At 39.8% G+C, this 18,519-nt stretch overlaps 1 protein-coding gene across 2 annotated transcripts in view; it reads left to right on the top strand.

Moving 5' to 3' along the window:
* The window catches only part of Agl (amylo-alpha-1, 6-glucosidase, 4-alpha-glucanotransferase), a 60,151-nt gene that overhangs the window by 28,349 nt on the left and 13,283 nt on the right, over positions 1-18,519 (top strand). The window contains exons 13-25 of one of the 2 annotated variants that reach the window (XM_051166067.1): positions 2,005-2,128; positions 3,299-3,462; positions 3,740-3,841; positions 3,937-4,092; positions 4,211-4,361; positions 5,487-5,611; positions 5,698-5,810; positions 6,767-6,901; positions 10,285-10,415; positions 14,539-14,675; positions 14,920-15,053; positions 15,852-16,027; positions 16,518-16,620. In XM_051166067.1, the coding sequence (XP_051022024.1) occupies positions 2,005-2,128; positions 3,299-3,462; positions 3,740-3,841; positions 3,937-4,092; positions 4,211-4,361; positions 5,487-5,611; positions 5,698-5,810; positions 6,767-6,901; positions 10,285-10,415; positions 14,539-14,675; positions 14,920-15,053; positions 15,852-16,027; positions 16,518-16,620 (1,751 nt within the window). The remainder of the gene's footprint in view (positions 1-2,004; positions 2,129-3,298; positions 3,463-3,739; positions 3,842-3,936; positions 4,093-4,210; positions 4,362-5,486; positions 5,612-5,697; positions 5,811-6,766; positions 6,902-10,284; positions 10,416-14,538; positions 14,676-14,919; positions 15,054-15,851; positions 16,028-16,517; positions 16,621-18,519) is intronic. The other variant, XM_051166066.1, reaches the window with a different exon arrangement.

Below are 18,519 nucleotides of genomic sequence, written 5' to 3'. Positions count from 1 at the left end.
CAACCTTTTGATACAACTGCTATAAAATAGTATGCCCTAAAGTGTTTAATAAGTTAGTCTTTAAATTTTAAAAGAGCATTTTTTATGTAGTAACATGTAGAATAACTTTGTTATTGGTAATGAGTAAAGTGTTAAGTTGTCTTTTAAGTTGTTTCCAGTATATATTTTATTAGCCAATGTAAACTTGAATGGGGCAGGCAGTGGTGGTATACGCCTTTAACCCCAGCACTAAGGAGGCAGAGGCAGTGGGATCTCTGTGAGTTCGAGGCCAGCCTGGTCTAGAGATTGAGTCCAGGACAGCCAGGGATACACAGAGAAACACTGTCTCAAAAAAAAAAAAAATCTGGCTTTTATTTTCGTTTTAGGGGTACTTAGAGCATTGCACATTTTAGAACTATGTTCTGTTTTACACTAAGCTCTACCCTTATCCCCTACAGTGAATATTTAAGCACTAATGCTGTGGCATGCTGAAGCTAGTTTGTGCCTCATTGATCGCTGCACTGTCCTTTACCTAATACAGTTTTGTAAAATAAACAAATAAATTTATCCTGGTGTAAGATCTCTTGGTAGTTTTTGAAGTGACAGTTCATTGAAAATATGTGCTTATAAGCTGGTTTAGTGGGCTCTCATGCCTTTATCCAGCACTCAGAAGCAGAGGCAGATAGATCTCTGTAAGTTTGAGGCCAGCCTAGTCTAATAATAAGTTCCATGGACAGTCAGCTACATACTGAGAACCTATCTCAAAAAAAAAAAAAAAAAAAAAAAGTACTTGTATATAAAAAACATCAACTTGTATAATTTGTAGTCTCTGTCTCTCTGTCTTTCTGTCGTCTCTGTCTCTGTCTTGTCTCCTCTCTCTCTCTCTCTCTTCTCTCTCTCTCTCTCTGTGTGTGTGTGTGTGTGTGTGTGTGTGTGTGTGTGTGTGTGTGTGTGATTCCACATGATTTTAATTTGGAGTGATTTGATAGGAAACATTAGCCAGGCTGGTAGAACATTATTTACCACCAAAAAGTAAGCAGAGAGTCTTTTTCAGTTGTGCTTTTAGTAATAGTAAAATAAAAGTCGTATTTGTAATATTGTTATAACATTATAGCAAATTAATAAACAGCAGAGTCCTCTAGGATTCTACTTCTTAGCTGATAAAAATTTGGGTATTTTACTAACCTTGTGTTTCCTTCAAGAATAAAATTGAAAGCAATCTGATTAGCCACTGTTTTCTGTTTCTCTGGTAAATCATTAGCACCAGTGTTACAGTGTGCACACACACACACACACACACACACACAGAGAGAGAGAGAGAGAGAGAGAGAGAGAGAGAGAGAGAGAGAGGAGAGAGATTATAAGATACCTTTTTTTGTTGTTATCTAAGGATGAAGTTTAGCCTAACCTTTGCTAAATAATTCACCAGCTGATATAATTATCAGTTTTGACTTAGCCACCCAGAGAGGAACAATCTGGCTTTTTGTTTGTTTGTTTTATTTGCTTTGGTTTGTTTTGTTTTTTTAAGACAGGGTTTCTCTGTGTAGACTTAGCTGTCCTGGACTTGCTTTGTAGACCAGGCTGGCCTTGAACTCACAGAGATCCGCCTGCCTCTGCCTCCTTAGCCCTGGGATTAGAGGTGTGTTCTACCATGCCCAGCAAGAGAGCTATCTTATGAGAGGTATTAAATACAAATAAAAACCAGGGGGAAGACTGGCACAATTGCAGTTACAGGCTGTATGTTTAATAGCACTAACATTTTCTTTTTTCTTTTTCCTTCCCCCTGTCCCTATGTCTACAAAATCTAATCTCCCTTTTCAGCAGTGTTCCCTGTAAACCCCTGCCCCCATGTGTGCTCATCTCTCTCGTGTTCTCCTATATGTGCACATCACACTTTGTTTGTACTGTTTGCATTTCTCTTGTTTTGGACCTATCTTACATCAAATCCACACCCAGTCTTGTCCCCTCCTTCCCTCTCCGACTTGCTCTCTTCTTTCTTTACATTTGTGACTTTGCTTTTTGCAGTACATGCTGGATGCTGCTAGGAAGTTACAGCCCAATCTCTATGTAGTGGCTGAGCTGTTCACGGGAAGCGAAGAGCTGGACAATATCTTCGTTACTAGACTGGGCATAAGTTCCTTAATAAGAGGTAGGCACGCTGAAGGCCACTTCCTGTCTGAGATGCTTTATATGCAAAACCTAATGTAACTGAGTCTCCTTTTAACAGCAAAAATGTCCAGTTTGTAGTACGATACTTCATTTCAAATAGAAAAACCAATGAGGCAAGGTACGATGGCTTCCCCTATAATCTCACCACTTAGGAAACTGAGGCAAGAGAATCACATATTTAAGGCCAGCCTTGGCTACATATGTTCCAGGTTAACCTATAATACATTTTTTTTCCAGATCCTATCTCAGAAATAAAGGGAAGAAAAGCTGGTGAGATAAGCCAGCGAGTAAAGACGCTTGCCCCTAAGCCAGGTCATCTGAGTTAAGTCCCAGAGCCCACATGGTAGAAGGAAAGAACTGACTCCTCAAAGTTGTCCTCTGACCTCTACACTTGTGTGGTAGCACCTGTGCACCCACAATGTGTCTGCAGAATTGGTTGAGTTTAAATGACGAGTCAGAGAGAAGGAGGTGTGTTGAGTTACTGATTGAAAACAGAACCATAATTGTATGTTTTGAAGTACACAAATGTTTTGGGTTTTGGGTTTTGTTGTTGTCTTTGTTTTTAGTTTTTGGAGACAGGGTTTTCTCTTTGCAAGTCTGGCTGTTCTGCACTTGTAGATCAAGCTGGCCTCAAATTCTCCCTCCCAATTTCTGGGATTAAAGAACCACCACGCCCATCTACAAATATGTTTTTTTAACCTACTATATGACATAATCTTAAGATATTTTCCATAGATTTGGTATAATTGACATCCCAGTGAACAGCTATTGATTTTTTTTTTCTACTCAAATTGTTTCTCCAGTTAAGTTGTAGTTAAATGTTGGTCACTGGGACTTGGTGACATTGGTTAATTACATATCTCTCACTTTTAATAATGCTGATATGCCTTGAAAGTCATTCATGATAAAAAAAAAAAATCTAACCTTCCTTGGCTAGGCGTAGAGGCACATGCCTTTAATCCCAGCACTCGGGAGGCAGAGGCAGGAGGATCGCTGTGAGTTTGAGGCCAGCCTGGTCTACAAGACAAGTCCAAGACAGCCAAGGCTACACAGAGAAACCCTGTCTCAAAAAACAAAAAACAAAAATCTAACCTTCTTGTGGACATTTACGAGTAAATGGGATTATTAAGTTTCTCTGTGCTGCTTACAGAGGCAATGAGTGCATATAACAGTCATGAAGAGGGCAGATTAGTTTACCGATACGGAGGGGAGCCTGTTGGATCCTTTGTTCAGCCCTGTTTGAGGCCTTTGATGCCAGCTATTGCACATGCCCTGTTTATGGACATTACCCACGATAATGAGTGTCCAATTGTGGTAAGCATCAGTGTGTTTCTGTACTGACTTCTTTTGCTAAATGTTTCACTATTTCGTTGTCTGATGCTTGATGGCAATAATATCCACATACTTTAAAAAAAAACTCCAGATACTTTTTAAGTGGCTGAAAAATACCTTGATTTTAAAATGTTTTGAAATAAATAATGTGCTTTACAGACTGTATCTGTACTTGTTCTTTTTCTTTATTATGCTAATGGGGTGTGGAGTGTCACTGTGCATTTGAAGGAACATGAACTTTTGCTTTCTGCTTTTTCAGCACAGATCAGCCTATGATGCTCTTCCAAGTGCTACAATTGTCTCCATGGCAAGTTGTGCTAGTGGAAGTACAAGAGGCTATGATGAGCTAGTGCCTCATCAGGTGTGTGTAATCCGCAGGACCAGCACCGCTGGTCATTTTATCCATGATTCCATTGTAACTGACATGCACACATACTAAGCTTTATTTCTCCTTAGATTTCAGTGGTTGCTGAAGAACGATTTTACACTAAGTGGAATCCGGGGGCATCACCATCAAATACAGGAGATGTTAATGTCCATAGTGGGATTATTGCAGCCAGATGTGCCATCAACAGACTCCATCAAGAGCTGGGAGCCAAGGGTTTCATTCAAGTAAGAAATGAAGGTTTTAAAACTCCTCTCCAGACTTCCCATTTCAAAGGAAGACCTTCTGATTTGAGCAGTCGCCTCCAAATGGAGCTGTAAGCCAGTTTCTGTCTCCATTTCTCAGGTGTATGTGGATCAGGTGGATGAAGACATAGTGGCTGTAACAAGGCACTCACCGAGCATCCATCAGTCTGTTGTGGCTGTATCTAGAACTGCTTTTAGGAATCCCAAGACTTCATTTTACAGCAAAGACGTGCCTCAGATGTGCATCCCTGGTAATCTAAGCCAAGCATTACATCATGAAGTTATATTAGCATGTTGTCTTTCTATGTCGTATAGAACACACTAACAATAACCGTGGTTGAGAAAAGAGCTTAGGATACAGGCACTTTGACTGCATGGAACAAAATCTAGATAAAAATATTCCCAAGCATTAACATTCTTTGAGTTGTGAAATACTTTTATTTGCATTTTAATGTATAGGCTTGTTTCCTTATACTGGGCAATGTGTGTATGTTTTCACATATGCATGAGCATATATACTCATATACTATATGTGCATGTACATGCATGTGTGTTTTAAAAGGCAAATGCTAAGACAGTCCGTAGACCATCTACTGTCCTGTCCTCTGTCAATCCAGCATTCAGCCAAATCGATATTTTCACTATTCTCCAAGTAGTATTCTTACCCACCTGTATATGAATATTTTTAGCCCTTGAGGACTAAATTCCTACTTCTTTAAGAAGAAGTCTGTACCTACAGAGTAAACTCTGTCTTCTAAGCATCATAGCATTTATAGTCCGTGTCTTTCTTTGACAGTTCTATGTCCCTGCGCTTTTCCCTTACTTCTGGTTTGTTTTTTTTCTAAATGTCTACACTTTACTTTCTATTTCGGATAGTATAGTATAGTGCAGCATACACCTATGCAGAGAAGAACTGCTTGTTAATTGAATAGTCTCAAGGCCCCCATTGTGTGTCAGGGGATGTATTTTTAAGGTAACAGAAGCACAGTCATAGAAGGTAGCCTGAAACCTACCAGGCTAGCCTTGGTCTTATATGTACTGTCCTGCCTCAGCATCCCAAATTGCCAATATTAAATATTTTCACATCCATGCCCAGCCCATACTCTATATTTCTTGCTACTTACTAAATATTCATAACTTTACCTTTTAAAAATTGTAAACCTAAAAAAAATTGTAAACCTAAAGAATTTTAGGGTTCAATATTCATTACTTGCTTTAGCTTCATAAATTTATGTTTAGTGATCTAGTGATGTCTGCTAATGTTTATAGTTATTTTTATTTTGTTTATTTTGTATTTTTGGAAAATTAAACCCAGCATACCACACATGCCAAGCATGCATTATACCACATTTGTTTAAATGTTTATGTTTTCCTAGGCAAAATTGAAGAAGTAGTTCTTGAAGCTAGAACTATTGAAAGGAATGCAAAACCTTATAGGAAAGATGAGAATTCCATCAATGGAATGCCCAACATAACAGTGGAACTTAGCGAACATATCCAGGTATGTGGGAGTCTTGTTTTTTATTGTCCTTATTATTTTAAGGACGTTTGAATTATTTAGTGAATGGATTTTCTGTTTCTTTCAAGCTTCATGAAAGTAAAATTGTCAAACAAGCTGGAGTTGCCACCAAAGGTCCTAATGAATATATTCAGGAAATAGAATTTGAAAATCTATCTCCAGGAAGTGTTATCATATTCAGGTATGCTAATTGGAGTTCAAACTATTGATATATTTATATTGAAAATAGTTGGGCCTGGAGAGATGGCTCAGCAGTTAAGAGCACTATCTGCTCTTCTAGAGGTCCTGAGTTCAATTCCCAGCAACCACATGGTGGCTCACAACCACCTATACCCTCTAATGCCCTCTTCTGGTGTGCAGGTGTACATGCAGATAGAGCACTCATATACATAAATAGATAAAATCTTAAAAAAAGAAAAAAATGAAAGGAAAATAGTTTGGGGGCAAGGCACAATGGTGCATGCCTGGAATCCCAGCACTCAGGAAGGCAGAGTCAAGTGGATCTCTGTGAGTTTGAGGCCAGCCTGATCTACAAAATGAGTGCAGGACAGCCAAGGCTACACAGAGAAACCCTGTCATGGAAAACACACACACACACACACACACACACACACACACACACACACACACACACACACACACACACACACACACACACACACAAAAGAAAATTGAGGCTGGAGAGATGGCTCAGAGGTTAAGAGCACTGTCTGTACTTCCCAAAGTCCTGAGTTCAATTTCCAGCCATCACATGGTACCCTCTTCTGATGTACAAGCAGAATACTGTATAAATAATAAATTAAATAAATCTTAAAAAAGAAAGAAAGAAAGAAAGAAAACAAAGGACAATACTTTGGGGATGCTAGAGAGATGGTTCAGTAGTTAAGAGCCTTTGCTGATCTTGTAGAGGACCCAATTTCAATGCCCAGCACCTGTATCAGGAGGCTCATAACCACCTATAACTCCAGTTCCAGGGGATCCTGTGTGTGCCTCTGCTCTACCCCGGCACCTGCACACATACAGTTTCTATGCAGAGAGACACATACCCTTTTTTTTTTTAATCTAGAGAAAATAGTTTGCATATCCTGATACGTTTGAATAACATTAATATTACCTATTTTTACCAATATTATTCAGGGTTAGTCTTGATCCACATGCTCAAGTTGCTGTTGGGATTCTTCGAAATCACCTGACCCAGTTCAGCACTCACTTTAAATCTGGAAGCCTTGCTGTTGACAACGCGGATCCCATATTGAAAATCCCCTTTGCTTCGTAAGTATTCCTTCTTTTATAGATTTATCACTTTAACAAAATGACGGGCCACCACTGGCCTGATCTGGGGGTTTTAAGGGTGCTTTCTCTCCTTGCTACTCAAAGTATGGTCCATAGTCCGTTGATGTTATTATCAGCTACTGTTACTATTTCACTCTATCACTGTATCATCGAGTGTGCGCTCACATATGCACCTTTTCATGCTTGTGTAGATAAACATGCCTGCACATGCATGGTTTTTCTAAGCTCTACAAGATTTAGTTGCCTGCATTATATTGCTTAGCACATCATTTTAGTGTCAACATATTATTCTATTGTATATAGCTATATCATAATAAATCTAATAATTATCCACTTTGAGATATCTAGAGTGCTTGATTTTTCACTAAGTTTTTAAATATTTCTCTGGTGTGTAGTGCCAGATAGTACTGAAGAATATCTATTTGAGACCCAAGTTTAGCTTCAGCTTCAACACTGTCAGCTAATCTTGGCCAAGTTATTTACAACTTTATTCATCTAGGTTTCCCATCTGGACAGTGGGGCCAGCAATAGTACTTAGTTCTTAAGCCTTGTAAAGATTAAGCAGGACAACACATGCAAAACACATAATCCATGCCTGTCACCTGATAGGTGCTTAGCCTGTTTGCTGTCATTGACAGTAAGCTAAATTTCTAGAAATTAAATTTGGAGGTTAGAATGTATCACATATTTGAAATTTTTAATACATACTATAAAGTAACCTCTGGAAAGACTATATTAATGAGCATGTTCAGCTTATGTAAGAATGTCATAGCTGGGCATGGTGGTGCACACCTTTAATTACACACTCAAGAGGCAGAAACAGGTGGATCTCTGTGAGTTCAAGGCCAGCTTGGTCTACAAAGTGAGTCCAAGATAGCCAATGCTACACAGAGAAGCCCTGTCTTGATAAACTAAAACAAAACAAAACAAAAAAACAGAGTGTCATATTTGTCAATAATGAGTATATATTATTGTAATATCATATTTAAGAGCATAAAGTATGCAGTACTCAGTGGGCAGAGGCAGGGGATCCTGCAAGTTCCAGGCCAGCCAGAACTGCTTAGTGAACTTTGACTCCAAAACATCAACAAAAAATAGAGCATAAGTTATCGAGCCAGAGTTCCTGCTTTGAGTTCTATCTCAGACTCTGATTGGCTGGTTAGGGTTTTAGCTCAAACCTATCAGCCCGACACGCTAGTATATACCTGTCATCACAGCATCTGAAAGGTAGAAGCAGGAGGATCAGAAGTTTAGACTAATCCTTAGTGAATTTAAGGCCAGTTGGGCTATGTTAGACTTTCTTTTAAAAAACAAAAACAAAAACCAAGAAATGGACTAGGATGGTGGTACATGCCTTCAGTCCCAGTACTTGGGAGGCAGAGATAAAGGCATGTGGATCTCTGTGTGCTCAGGGCTAGCCTGGTTTACACAGTGAGTTCCAGGACATCAAACTGTGTAGAGAGTCCATATCTCAAAAGGAAGTAACAGTTTGCACATTTATTTATTTATGGTTTTCTTTTTTGAGACAGGGTTTCTCTGTGTAGCCTTGGATGACCTGGAACTCACTCTGTAGACCATGCTGGCCTTGAGCACAGAGATCTGCCTGCCTCTGCCTCCTGAGTGCTGGGATTAAAGGCGTGTGCCACCACTGCCTGGCTAGAGTGCCTTTTATAAAGAGGTGTAAGAATTATTTATGTAAAACACCTGGCACAGTGTTTAACACATAGTATCTGGTCATATTACTAATCAAATTGGTACTTATAAAATACTTTAACATTTCATTGTAAATATTAGTTAAACTAATGTTTAATCCAGTTGTATTTATTTCGCTAAATGATATTTTATATAGTAGTCTGTTTTTCTACAGTGTTCAATATTTTGGTTATTTTGTAAAATTTTTTATACACAAATTCTAGTAAAGCAAGTTACCTGTCAAAAAAAAAAGTCTGTGATGAAATAACTGTGTATGTCCATAGGATGTTCTATTAAAAAGAACACTCCTCTTTAGACCTACTCATATTATTTCAAGGTAAGGACAAAAAATGTCTACAATTTTAAAAGCTTTCTGAGTGGTTTTTATGCAAGGAGTTCACTGGCTAAGTGCTGGAAAATACTTTTCTAGAAACAAAATGACACTGAGCCTAATCATTTATTTGACAGTCCTGGTTTTTGAATTGTAGCTGTGGAAAGGGAGGTTGAGACACATAATAATAATAATAATAATAATAATAATAATAATAATAATAATAATAATAATAATAATAATAATAATAATAAACAATTTTAAACAAATGTATAAGATAAAGAACATAACAGCCTAAAGATTTCTTAGCATTTTTAATGAATAAAATTGACACTAAACACATGGCTGAGCACATAAAAGCACTTGCTGTTCTTTTCCTTTTTTTTTTTTTTTTTTTTTTTGTTTTGTTTTTTTGTTTTTTTGTTTCTCTGTGTAGCCTTGGCTGTCCTGGATTCACTCTATAGACTAGGCTGGCTTCAAACTCACAGAGATCCACCTGCCTCTGCCTCCCAAGTACTGGGATTAAAGACATGTGTCACCACGCCTGGCACACTTGCTGCTCTTGCAGAGGACCAGAGCTCAGTTCTCTGCACCCAGGTCACATGGCTCACAACTGTTTGTAATTCTAACTTAAGGGGATCCAACACCCACTTTGGGCCTCCATAGGCTCCTGCATGCACATGCATACACAAATACAGATAACATTCTTTACTTTTAGCTGCCACTGGATTTTTCTTTTACTTAGTTTAGAAGTGACATTAGCCCTTATTTTGATTTCCATCACATTTTGCCCCTTAATTATTACTTGTGATATATTATTATAGAGTATGTTTACTTCAGTGCTGACTTCTGAACATATGTGTCTGATTAGTTATTTTGTTTTGTTTTCTGTCAACTTGAGAACAGCTAGAATCACCTATAAAGAGGGAACCTTAGTTGAGGAATCCCCAGAACAGGTTGGCCTGGAGACCTATGTGTGCACCTATGGGGCCATTCCCATCCAAACCACCACGGACCCCGGGTTGGTTCTTCTCAGTATTTTATCATAGTAACAGGAAAGTACCTAGACTAGTGCAGTTCTGAGACATTTAATATTTGTTTATTTATTTTTATGCTTTTTCAAGACAGGATTTCTCTGTGTAGCCCTGGCTGCCCTGACTGGCCTCCAACTCACAGAGAACCACCTGCCTCAGCCTTCTGAGTGCCAGGATTAAAGGCATGTGTCACCATGCCCTGCCATTTAATATTTATAATGCTGTTTTTTTTTTTTTTTTGCTTTTATTTATAGGAAATGAAATGTCAGTATACTTATCTAGTCATCTTTATTTTCTAATCTTAGTATTGCCTCTAAGCTGACGTTGGCTGAGCTGAATCAGGTGCTTTACCGATGTGAATCAGAAGAACAAGAAGATGGCGGAGGCTGCTATAACATACCAAACTGGTCGCCCCTTAAGTACGCAGGGCTTCAAGGTGGGTGTAGGGCAAAGCTTTGTACTCTGTTCCTTAGTGGTCCTCTTTCTAGAAATGAGAGTGTAGTCCCCGAGTGCTGGCATTAGAAGTACCACCACCACCTGAATTAAAATGATGATTTACAACGCTTTGTCAGCTGACCATTAGGAGCATCTTTTGCTTGCAGGTATTTATATATACATGTGCGTGTCTGTTGCCTGCAAAGACCAGAAAAAGGTATTAGATGCCCTGGAAATGGATTTTTGCCATGTGGCAAAGTATTAGATCCCCTAGAATGGGACTTACAGTAGGTTTTTGCCATGTGGATGGTAGGTCCTGAGCCAAGCTCTTTGTAAGAGCATAGAGTGGTCTTAACTACTAAGCAAACTCTAGAGCACACATGTAGTTCCAGCACTCAGGAGGCAGAGGCAGGAGGATCTCTGTTAGTTAGTTCAGTGCCTGCTTGGTCTACATAACAAGTCCCGGACCAGCCAGGGCTACACAGTGAAACAAATGGAAAAAAAAAACAAAAAACAGAAAGTAATAATGGCCAGGCATGGTGTGATAGGACTATAATCTCAACTACTCAGGAGACTGAAGCCGGGCAATGGAGAATCCAAGGCCACCTGCATTATAAGGGGACCCTGTCTCAAGAGCAGAAAAAACTGTAAATAATGGTACTTAATTAAATGAGATCATTCATGCAAAATACTAAAAAAACAGCCAGCCAGACCTGTTGGCGCACACCTTTAATCCCAGCAATCAGGAGGCAGAGGCAGGTGGATCTCTGTGAGTTGAAGGCCAGCCTGTTTTACAGAAAGAGTCCAGGACAGCCAGAGCTGTTACACAGAGAAACCCTGTCTCAAAAAACAACATCAAAAACCTAAAACCTAAAAACAGAATGTGACAAAGTATTCAGCTAGTAAGTGCTCCCTAAAACTGCCAGCTCTGTGTCTTGCTTAAGGACATTTACCTTCTTAAGCATTAATCTCCATAAATATTTCTTCTCTTCATTTATTTATTTTGTTTTTTTCAAGACAGGGTTTTTCTGTGTATCTCTGGCTGTCCTGGAACTCACCCTGTAGACCAGGCTACCCTCAACTCACAGAGATTTGCCTGCCTCTGCCTCCCGAGTGCTGGGATTAAAAGCACCACCACCACCTGGCCTTGACTTGACTTATTATGAATATCCTTGACACTGAGTTTTAGATGACATGTTACACTGCTTTTGAAATGTCAAGTGAGAAGCCAGTCATGGCTTTAATACTAGCACTCAAGGAGGCAGAGGCAAGCAGATCACAGTGAATTCAAGGCTAGCCTAGTCTACAAAGCGAGCCCAGGACAGCCAAGGCTACACAGAGAAACCCTGTCTTGAACCCCATCACCCCCAAAAAAAGTCAAATGAGACTAAGTTGTAAGTGAAATATTAAAATGAAAATTTTTGTTGCATATTTGGTTTATCATTTATAGTTAAAATATTGAGGGTGTTTATAGAACTACCATATTAGATAGAGAAATAGATTTTAAATGAGAATCCACAGATGAGAGAAAACATACAATACTGTCTGTGTAAGTCTAGCTTATTTCACTTAACATGATGCTTTCTGGTTCCATCTATTTTCCTACAAATGGCATAATTTCACTGTGTACAGTTGAAGAAAGTGCCATTGTTTGTATATACCATATTGCACTTCTTGGCTCCAGGACATGTGATGTGCAATAGCTCTGTGGCATGCTGACTTAAGAGTCTTTCCAGTATGAACCCAAGAGTGCTTTGTGTCTGGGTCATAAGGTAGTTCTAGGTTTAGTGTTTTGAGGAAGCTCCATACTGTTTTCATATGAACTATATGTTTACACTCCCTTAATGGTAAGTGAAGGGCTCCCTTTACCCCCACATCCTTGCCACCATTTATGTTTAATTTACATTTTAAATTAATTATTGTTGTTGTTGTTGTTGTTGTTGTTGTTATTATCATCATCATTATTATTTAGTGATATAGTGTTAAGTGTGGGCATATGCATGTCTTTTACCCCTGGTCCATGGGAAATTTTTTCTTGATGACATCCATTCTGACTGGGAAGAGATGGAATTTCAGTGTAATTTTAATTTGCATTTCAATCATGGCTAAGTCTGAACTTTCTTTAAAGACCATTTTATGGGCTGGAGTAATGGCTCAATGGTTAAGATCACTCTCTGTTCTTCCAGAACACCTGGGTTCGATTCCCAGCACCCACATGGTGGTTTACAACAATCTGTAACTCCAACCCCAGAGCATCAGATGCCATCTTCTAGCCTCCACAGGCCCTGCATGTACATGGCATATATATTTTTATTCAGGCACATATTCATACACATAATAGAAAAATTAAGTCTAGAAAAAATTTTAAAGACCACCTTTTTTTTTTTTTTTGTATCCTCTATAAAGTACTTCTTATCTTCAGTATTGTCTTTTAGAGACAGGGTCTCACATAGCCCAGGCTGGTCTCAAAGACACTCTCAAAGGATAACCGTAAACTCCTGATCCTCCTTCTTTCACTCTCAAATGCTGGGATTGCATGCATGTATGACCACACTAGCTTTATAAAGTCTTTATTTTGGGTGGGCAGGGGGTTTGAGCCAAGGTTTCTCTGTGTAGCCTTGGCTGTCCTGGACTTGCTTTGTAGATGAGGCTGGCCTCAGGCTCACAGCGATCCACCTGTCTCTGCCTCCCAAGTGCTGGGATTAAAGGCGTGTGCTACCACACCCGGCTATAAAGCCTTTCTTTTTTTTAAACATATGTTATTAATTTATTCATATTACATCTCAATTGTTATCCCATCCCGTGTATCCTCCCATTCCTCCCTCCTTCCCATTTTCCCCTTACTCCCCTCCCCTATGAGTGTGACTGAGGGGGACCTCCTCCCCCTGTAAATGCTCATAGGGTATCAAGTCTCTTCTTGGTAGCCTGCTATCCTTCCTCTGAGTGCCACCAGGCCTCCCCATCCTTGGGACATGGTCAAATATGGGGCCTGACTTTGATATGAACTTTGGTGCCCCATATAAAGCCTTTCTTAATTATTGCTTTTCATAGTCATTTCTTTGTCCTCAAGCTGACACTTGTATTTATTTACTATATTTCTTATTTAATCTTTGGAAAATATTACTTTATGCTGGAACTTAGTATATTTCGTGTATGTTAATGTATCCACTGTGGTTAAGAAACAGACCTTGGCAGGGTGTAGTGTTGCATGTCTTTAGTTCCAGCAGGTGAATCTCTTGTGAATTCAAGGCTAGCCTGGTACACTTAGTGAGATCTAGGACAGCCAGAGCTATACATAGTGAGACCCTGTCTCAAAAAACAAAACAAAAGCAAAAACCAAGCGCCACCCCCCCCCCGAGAAATGAGACTTTAAAACTAGATTCCCCTACACTATCTATATACACTTGCAATGGATAAGCCCTCCATGGTTCAGTTTTCTCACCATAATCATGTACCCACAAGGGGGGTTTGATTGGGATTAAAGCAGCTCACACTCATAAAACACTTGGCTTTATGAGACCTGGCTCAAAGTAAGCACTCAGAAATCATTTGTGAGGGCTAGAGAAACAGCTCAGGGTAAGAACACTTACTGCTCTTTTAGAGGACCTGGGTTCAGTTCTTAGCCCCCATGAGGTAGCTCAGGATTACCTGTGCCTCCAGTTTCAGATGACCTCTCCTCTGGCTTCCCTGGGCACTGCATTCATAAGCCATTGGTTGTCGGCAGATTCCTCTTAAGCTAGTTTTGTGATGTCCTTAATTCTACCACTTGCTAACACAGAAATACCTAGGCTCATCTGGTTGATGATTTAGGGTAGAGAAATCATGCCAGTTGCTTTTGAATGTTATAATATTAAATGCAAACAAATAAGAGCAGTCCTGGAAGTCTTCTCGGGAAGCTCTGTATTGCTCTTGCAGCAGGAGATTTCTTCTCTCCAGCTTTTGTGTCCTGGGTGAACTAGGTATCCTGGTATTTACTTCCAGCCACACTAAGCGCCATCGTGGACTGAGTAGACTTTATGTCTGCCTGTGCACATGCTCACCCCAAATCACTAGAGTCTGCCTACAAGCTAAGCAGTCAGAGCATTTTAACTCTGCCAACAGCTCAGTGATGTCTGCATTTTTAGGACTAATGTCCGTGTTGGCTGAAATAAGGCCGAAGAATGACTTGGGGCATCCATTCTGTGAAAACTTGAGGTCTGGAGATTGGATGATTGACTATGTCAGTGGCCGGCTTATTTCACGATCAGGAAGTATTGCTGAAGTAAGTAAAATGATATTCTAGTCCAAATAATTGAGAGAACATTACAAATTATATATAACCTTGTTATAGATAATATTTAAGTGTCCTTGAACCATTTTTCTGTCTTGATCATCTTTCAGTTCTAAAGAGTGATCACCTCGTAAATGGGTTGCTGGCCAACAAAGTTGCATGTTTAGATTTAACTCTTAAATATACCTAACATATACACTAACCAAATTGACTTTTTCAATTGTTTCTGTGACAGGTTGGTAAATGGTTGCAGGCTATGTTCTTCTACCTGAAGCAGATCCCACGGTACCTCATCCCGTGCTACTTTGATGCTATATTAATTGGTACATACACCACTCTGCTGGATGTAGCATGGAAACAGATGTCAAGGTATACCCAACATAATCTGATTAAATGGGCATAGTTGTGTGAAAGCTATATAGAATCATTTTATACATGATTGTAAAAGACTAAAACCTGAGGAACTATCATAGACTAAGAGCTGAGAAACTTTTGAGGTGGACAGAAAGTTTATTAGCATCCCTTAGTCTGGAACATACAAAACCAAGCATGGAGTTTGGATGGGGTTTGCTTGTTGTTGTTGGGTTTTTTGGGTTTTTGTTGTTGTTGTTTTGAGACAGGGTCCCATGTGTTGAAGGCCTCCAGCATGCTGTGTAGGCAAGGATGATCTCAGGCTTCTCTCCACGCCCAAATGCTGGGATTACAGGTGTGCATCCAGTTTATAAGATGCTCAGCATCCAGCCCAGGGCTCCATGCACACTGACAAGCACACTACACACAGACACACACACCCATATACACACATAGTAATACAGTTTTAAACACTGGTAAGGATATTTGAGTGTCTAGCTCGGTAGAACATCATTTGCCTAGGAAGCATAAGGCCTTGGGTCCAGTTCCCAGCTGCGGGATAGAGGATAAGGGGTGAGGTTTAAATCTGGTCTACAAAATCTGTAAAATATGATAGAGAAAAAGAAAATTATCTTATATTATTTATTTTGTCTATTCATTAACTTGTTTATTATTTATTAACATACATAAACTATTTTAACATTGTTATAGATTTCTATAGAAAAATCCCTTGGCAAAAAGAATGTATAATAAGATGGCTGAAAAGGTCTTGTTTCTGCAAATGATCTTCAGCTTGCCTTTTTTTTTTTTTTACAGCTTTGTTCAGAATGGTTCGACCTTTGTGAAACACCTGTCACTGGGTTCTGTCCAGATGTGTGGAGTTGGAAAGTGCCCTTGTCTGCCACTTCTTTCTCCCTCACTCCTGGATGTGCCATACAGGCTAAATGAGATCACAAGGGAAAAGGAACAGTGCTGTGCCTCCTTGGCTGCAGGTAAGGATGTTGAAGGCAGTCAAATAGGAAAGGCCCATTGTATTTATTTTTTGCCTTCAGTGTCAGGGCAGAATATTTTTAAAGATTTATTTATTATGTATACAATGTTGTGTCTGCGTGTACCACTGAACACCAGAAGAGGGCACCAGATCTTATTTTAGATGGTTGTGAGCACCATGTGGTTGCTGGGAATTGAACTTAGGACCTCCAGAAGAGCAGCTAGTGCTCTTAACCTCTAAGCCATCTCTCCAGCGCCCTAGGGCAGGATTTTTTAAGTATGTATTTAAAGTTGTATCATGTCACTTTATATGTTAAAGATGTGGTCTCTTTAAACTGAAAGACAAAGTCAGGCCTGCTTAGCTAGGAATCCCCCTCTGGCTCTGGGGCTGGGACGTCACTGAAGGGATGCCCTCCTAAAGTTTGCAGTGATGGACTTTATGGGCTGTACATGCTGTTAGGGTTAACACTTTGCTTTGTGATTTCTTGTCAGGCTTACCTCACTTTTCTTCTGGGCTTTTTCGCTGCTGGGGGAGAGATACTTTCATTGCACTTCCAGGCATGCTGCTGGTCACGGGACGCTACTTAGAAGCCAGGTAAGAGCCTCTACAAACACACAAGTGTGTGGCTCTGTGCTCCTTCTAACCCATCTACTGTCAGCTTCGAAAAGTATGTTTTCCGTGTGTGTGTGTGTGTGTGTGTGTGTGTGTGTGTGTGTGTGTGTGTGTACCTGCATGAGCCAGCCATGCCATGGTATACATGTGGAGGTCTGAGGACAGCTTGCTGGAGTTTTACTTGCATTCCACTATGTGCGTTCCAGAAACCCGCTTCACTGTTAGGCTTGGCAGCAAATACACTGAGCTGTCTCACAGGCTCCAGATTTTTAAGTTTATTGTTCATAGGCTTGTTTAATAGGCTTAGAGAATTTCAAAGGAAAAAAGCAACTTTGAAGTTACTAGTTTCCATGATAGGTCAGATCATCTTCAGTATTTGTAAATTTATAAAAAAAAAAAAAATTAGGCCCACTTCCTGCCTTTATTAAGAGTATTGCTGACTCTTGTTTCTTGTCAAGCTTATAACCCTCAGTTTGATTATTTCCAGCCGGAAAGTGATGTGTTCTAATATCATAGTGATAGGAATAAATTTATTGGCAATTAAAAAGGACATTCAGCTGAATGTAAGCAGTACAAGCCATAGATCCCAGCACTTGGAGGCAGAAGCAAGCAGATCTCTGTGAGTTGAGGCCAGCTCGGGCTACATAGTGAGTTTCAAGACAGCTAGGGCTTCATATAAAGACCTTACCTCCAAAAGCAGTAGATGGATGGATAGGTAGATGGATGGATAGATAGATAATAAAAAGTTCTACAATAGTACCATTTTTGATGTATTTTTTTGCAGCCATCATTGTCTCTCACCATCACCTGTGACCTGGCTGAACGTGTACATGCATGGTACCCAAATCAAAGCCCCTCAGTTCAGACCTAGGGATGGAAAGGTGTTAGAAGACAGAAACTGTTCCCACATGTCCCCAGTCATTATCAGCAGCCTGAAGCAAATTTAAAAGCTCTGCTCTGTAAGATAAATTTCTTTAACACAAAAGCACTATATGAAACTTTATTTTTATTTTTATGCATCATAAAAATTACCAGTGTTTCCCTCTTCAGGTGCTAGAAAATTTATTTTTAATAATTTTACTCTGTGTTTTAAAAATGTTTATTTTTAATAATGTGTGTGGAGGTGGTAGTGCATGGTCACCTGAGGACGGGTGCTCAGGGAGATGAGGTCCCTGGGGCTGGCATTACTGGTGGTCATGAGCTGCACAGAGTGGGTGTTAGTACAAACATTAGGCGTTCTGCAGGAGCAGCACATGTTGTTAACCACTGAGCCATCTCCAGCCCCCTTTGGTTACTTTAAAATTAAGCTGCCTAGGTTGTTACCTAAAATGAATCGCACTTTCCCCTTCAAACTTAATGTAAAATATTTTCTAATTGAGTGGTGACAATTATGGAACTGAAAATTTGTGGGCTGGCTGGGTATGGTGCACATTACTTTCATCCCAGCACTCTAGAGGCAGAGGCAGGCAGATCTCTTATGAGCTCAAGGCCAGCCTTATTTATACAGAAAGTTCCAGGACAGCCAGGGCTACCCAGGGAGATGCTGTGTAGGAATAAAGGTGGGGGTATGGAAGAGGGAGAAAGAGAAAAGAAGGAAGGAAAGAAAGAATTGAGGGGCTAGCCAGATGGCTGAGTGGGTCCAGGTGCTTGATGTCTGAAGGTGTTTGCCATGTAAACTTGGCGACCTGACTTCAGTTCCTGAAACCCACATAAAAGAAGGGAACTGACTTCACAATGTTGTCCTCAGATCTCAACACATATACTGTAGCACACACAAACACACACACAACAACAACAACAATAATAATAATAATAATAAATTTTCAAAAATTAGGGGCGCTAGAGCGATGGTGTAGGACTTAAGAGCACTGGCTGCTCTTC

The sequence above is a fragment of the Acomys russatus genome, chromosome 23, assembly GCF_903995435.1.
Source record: "Acomys russatus chromosome 23, mAcoRus1.1, whole genome shotgun sequence".
In the NCBI taxonomy this organism is placed as follows: Eukaryota; Metazoa; Chordata; class Mammalia; order Rodentia; family Muridae; genus Acomys; species Acomys russatus.
This window is presented reverse-complemented; position numbering and strand designations above follow the sequence as displayed.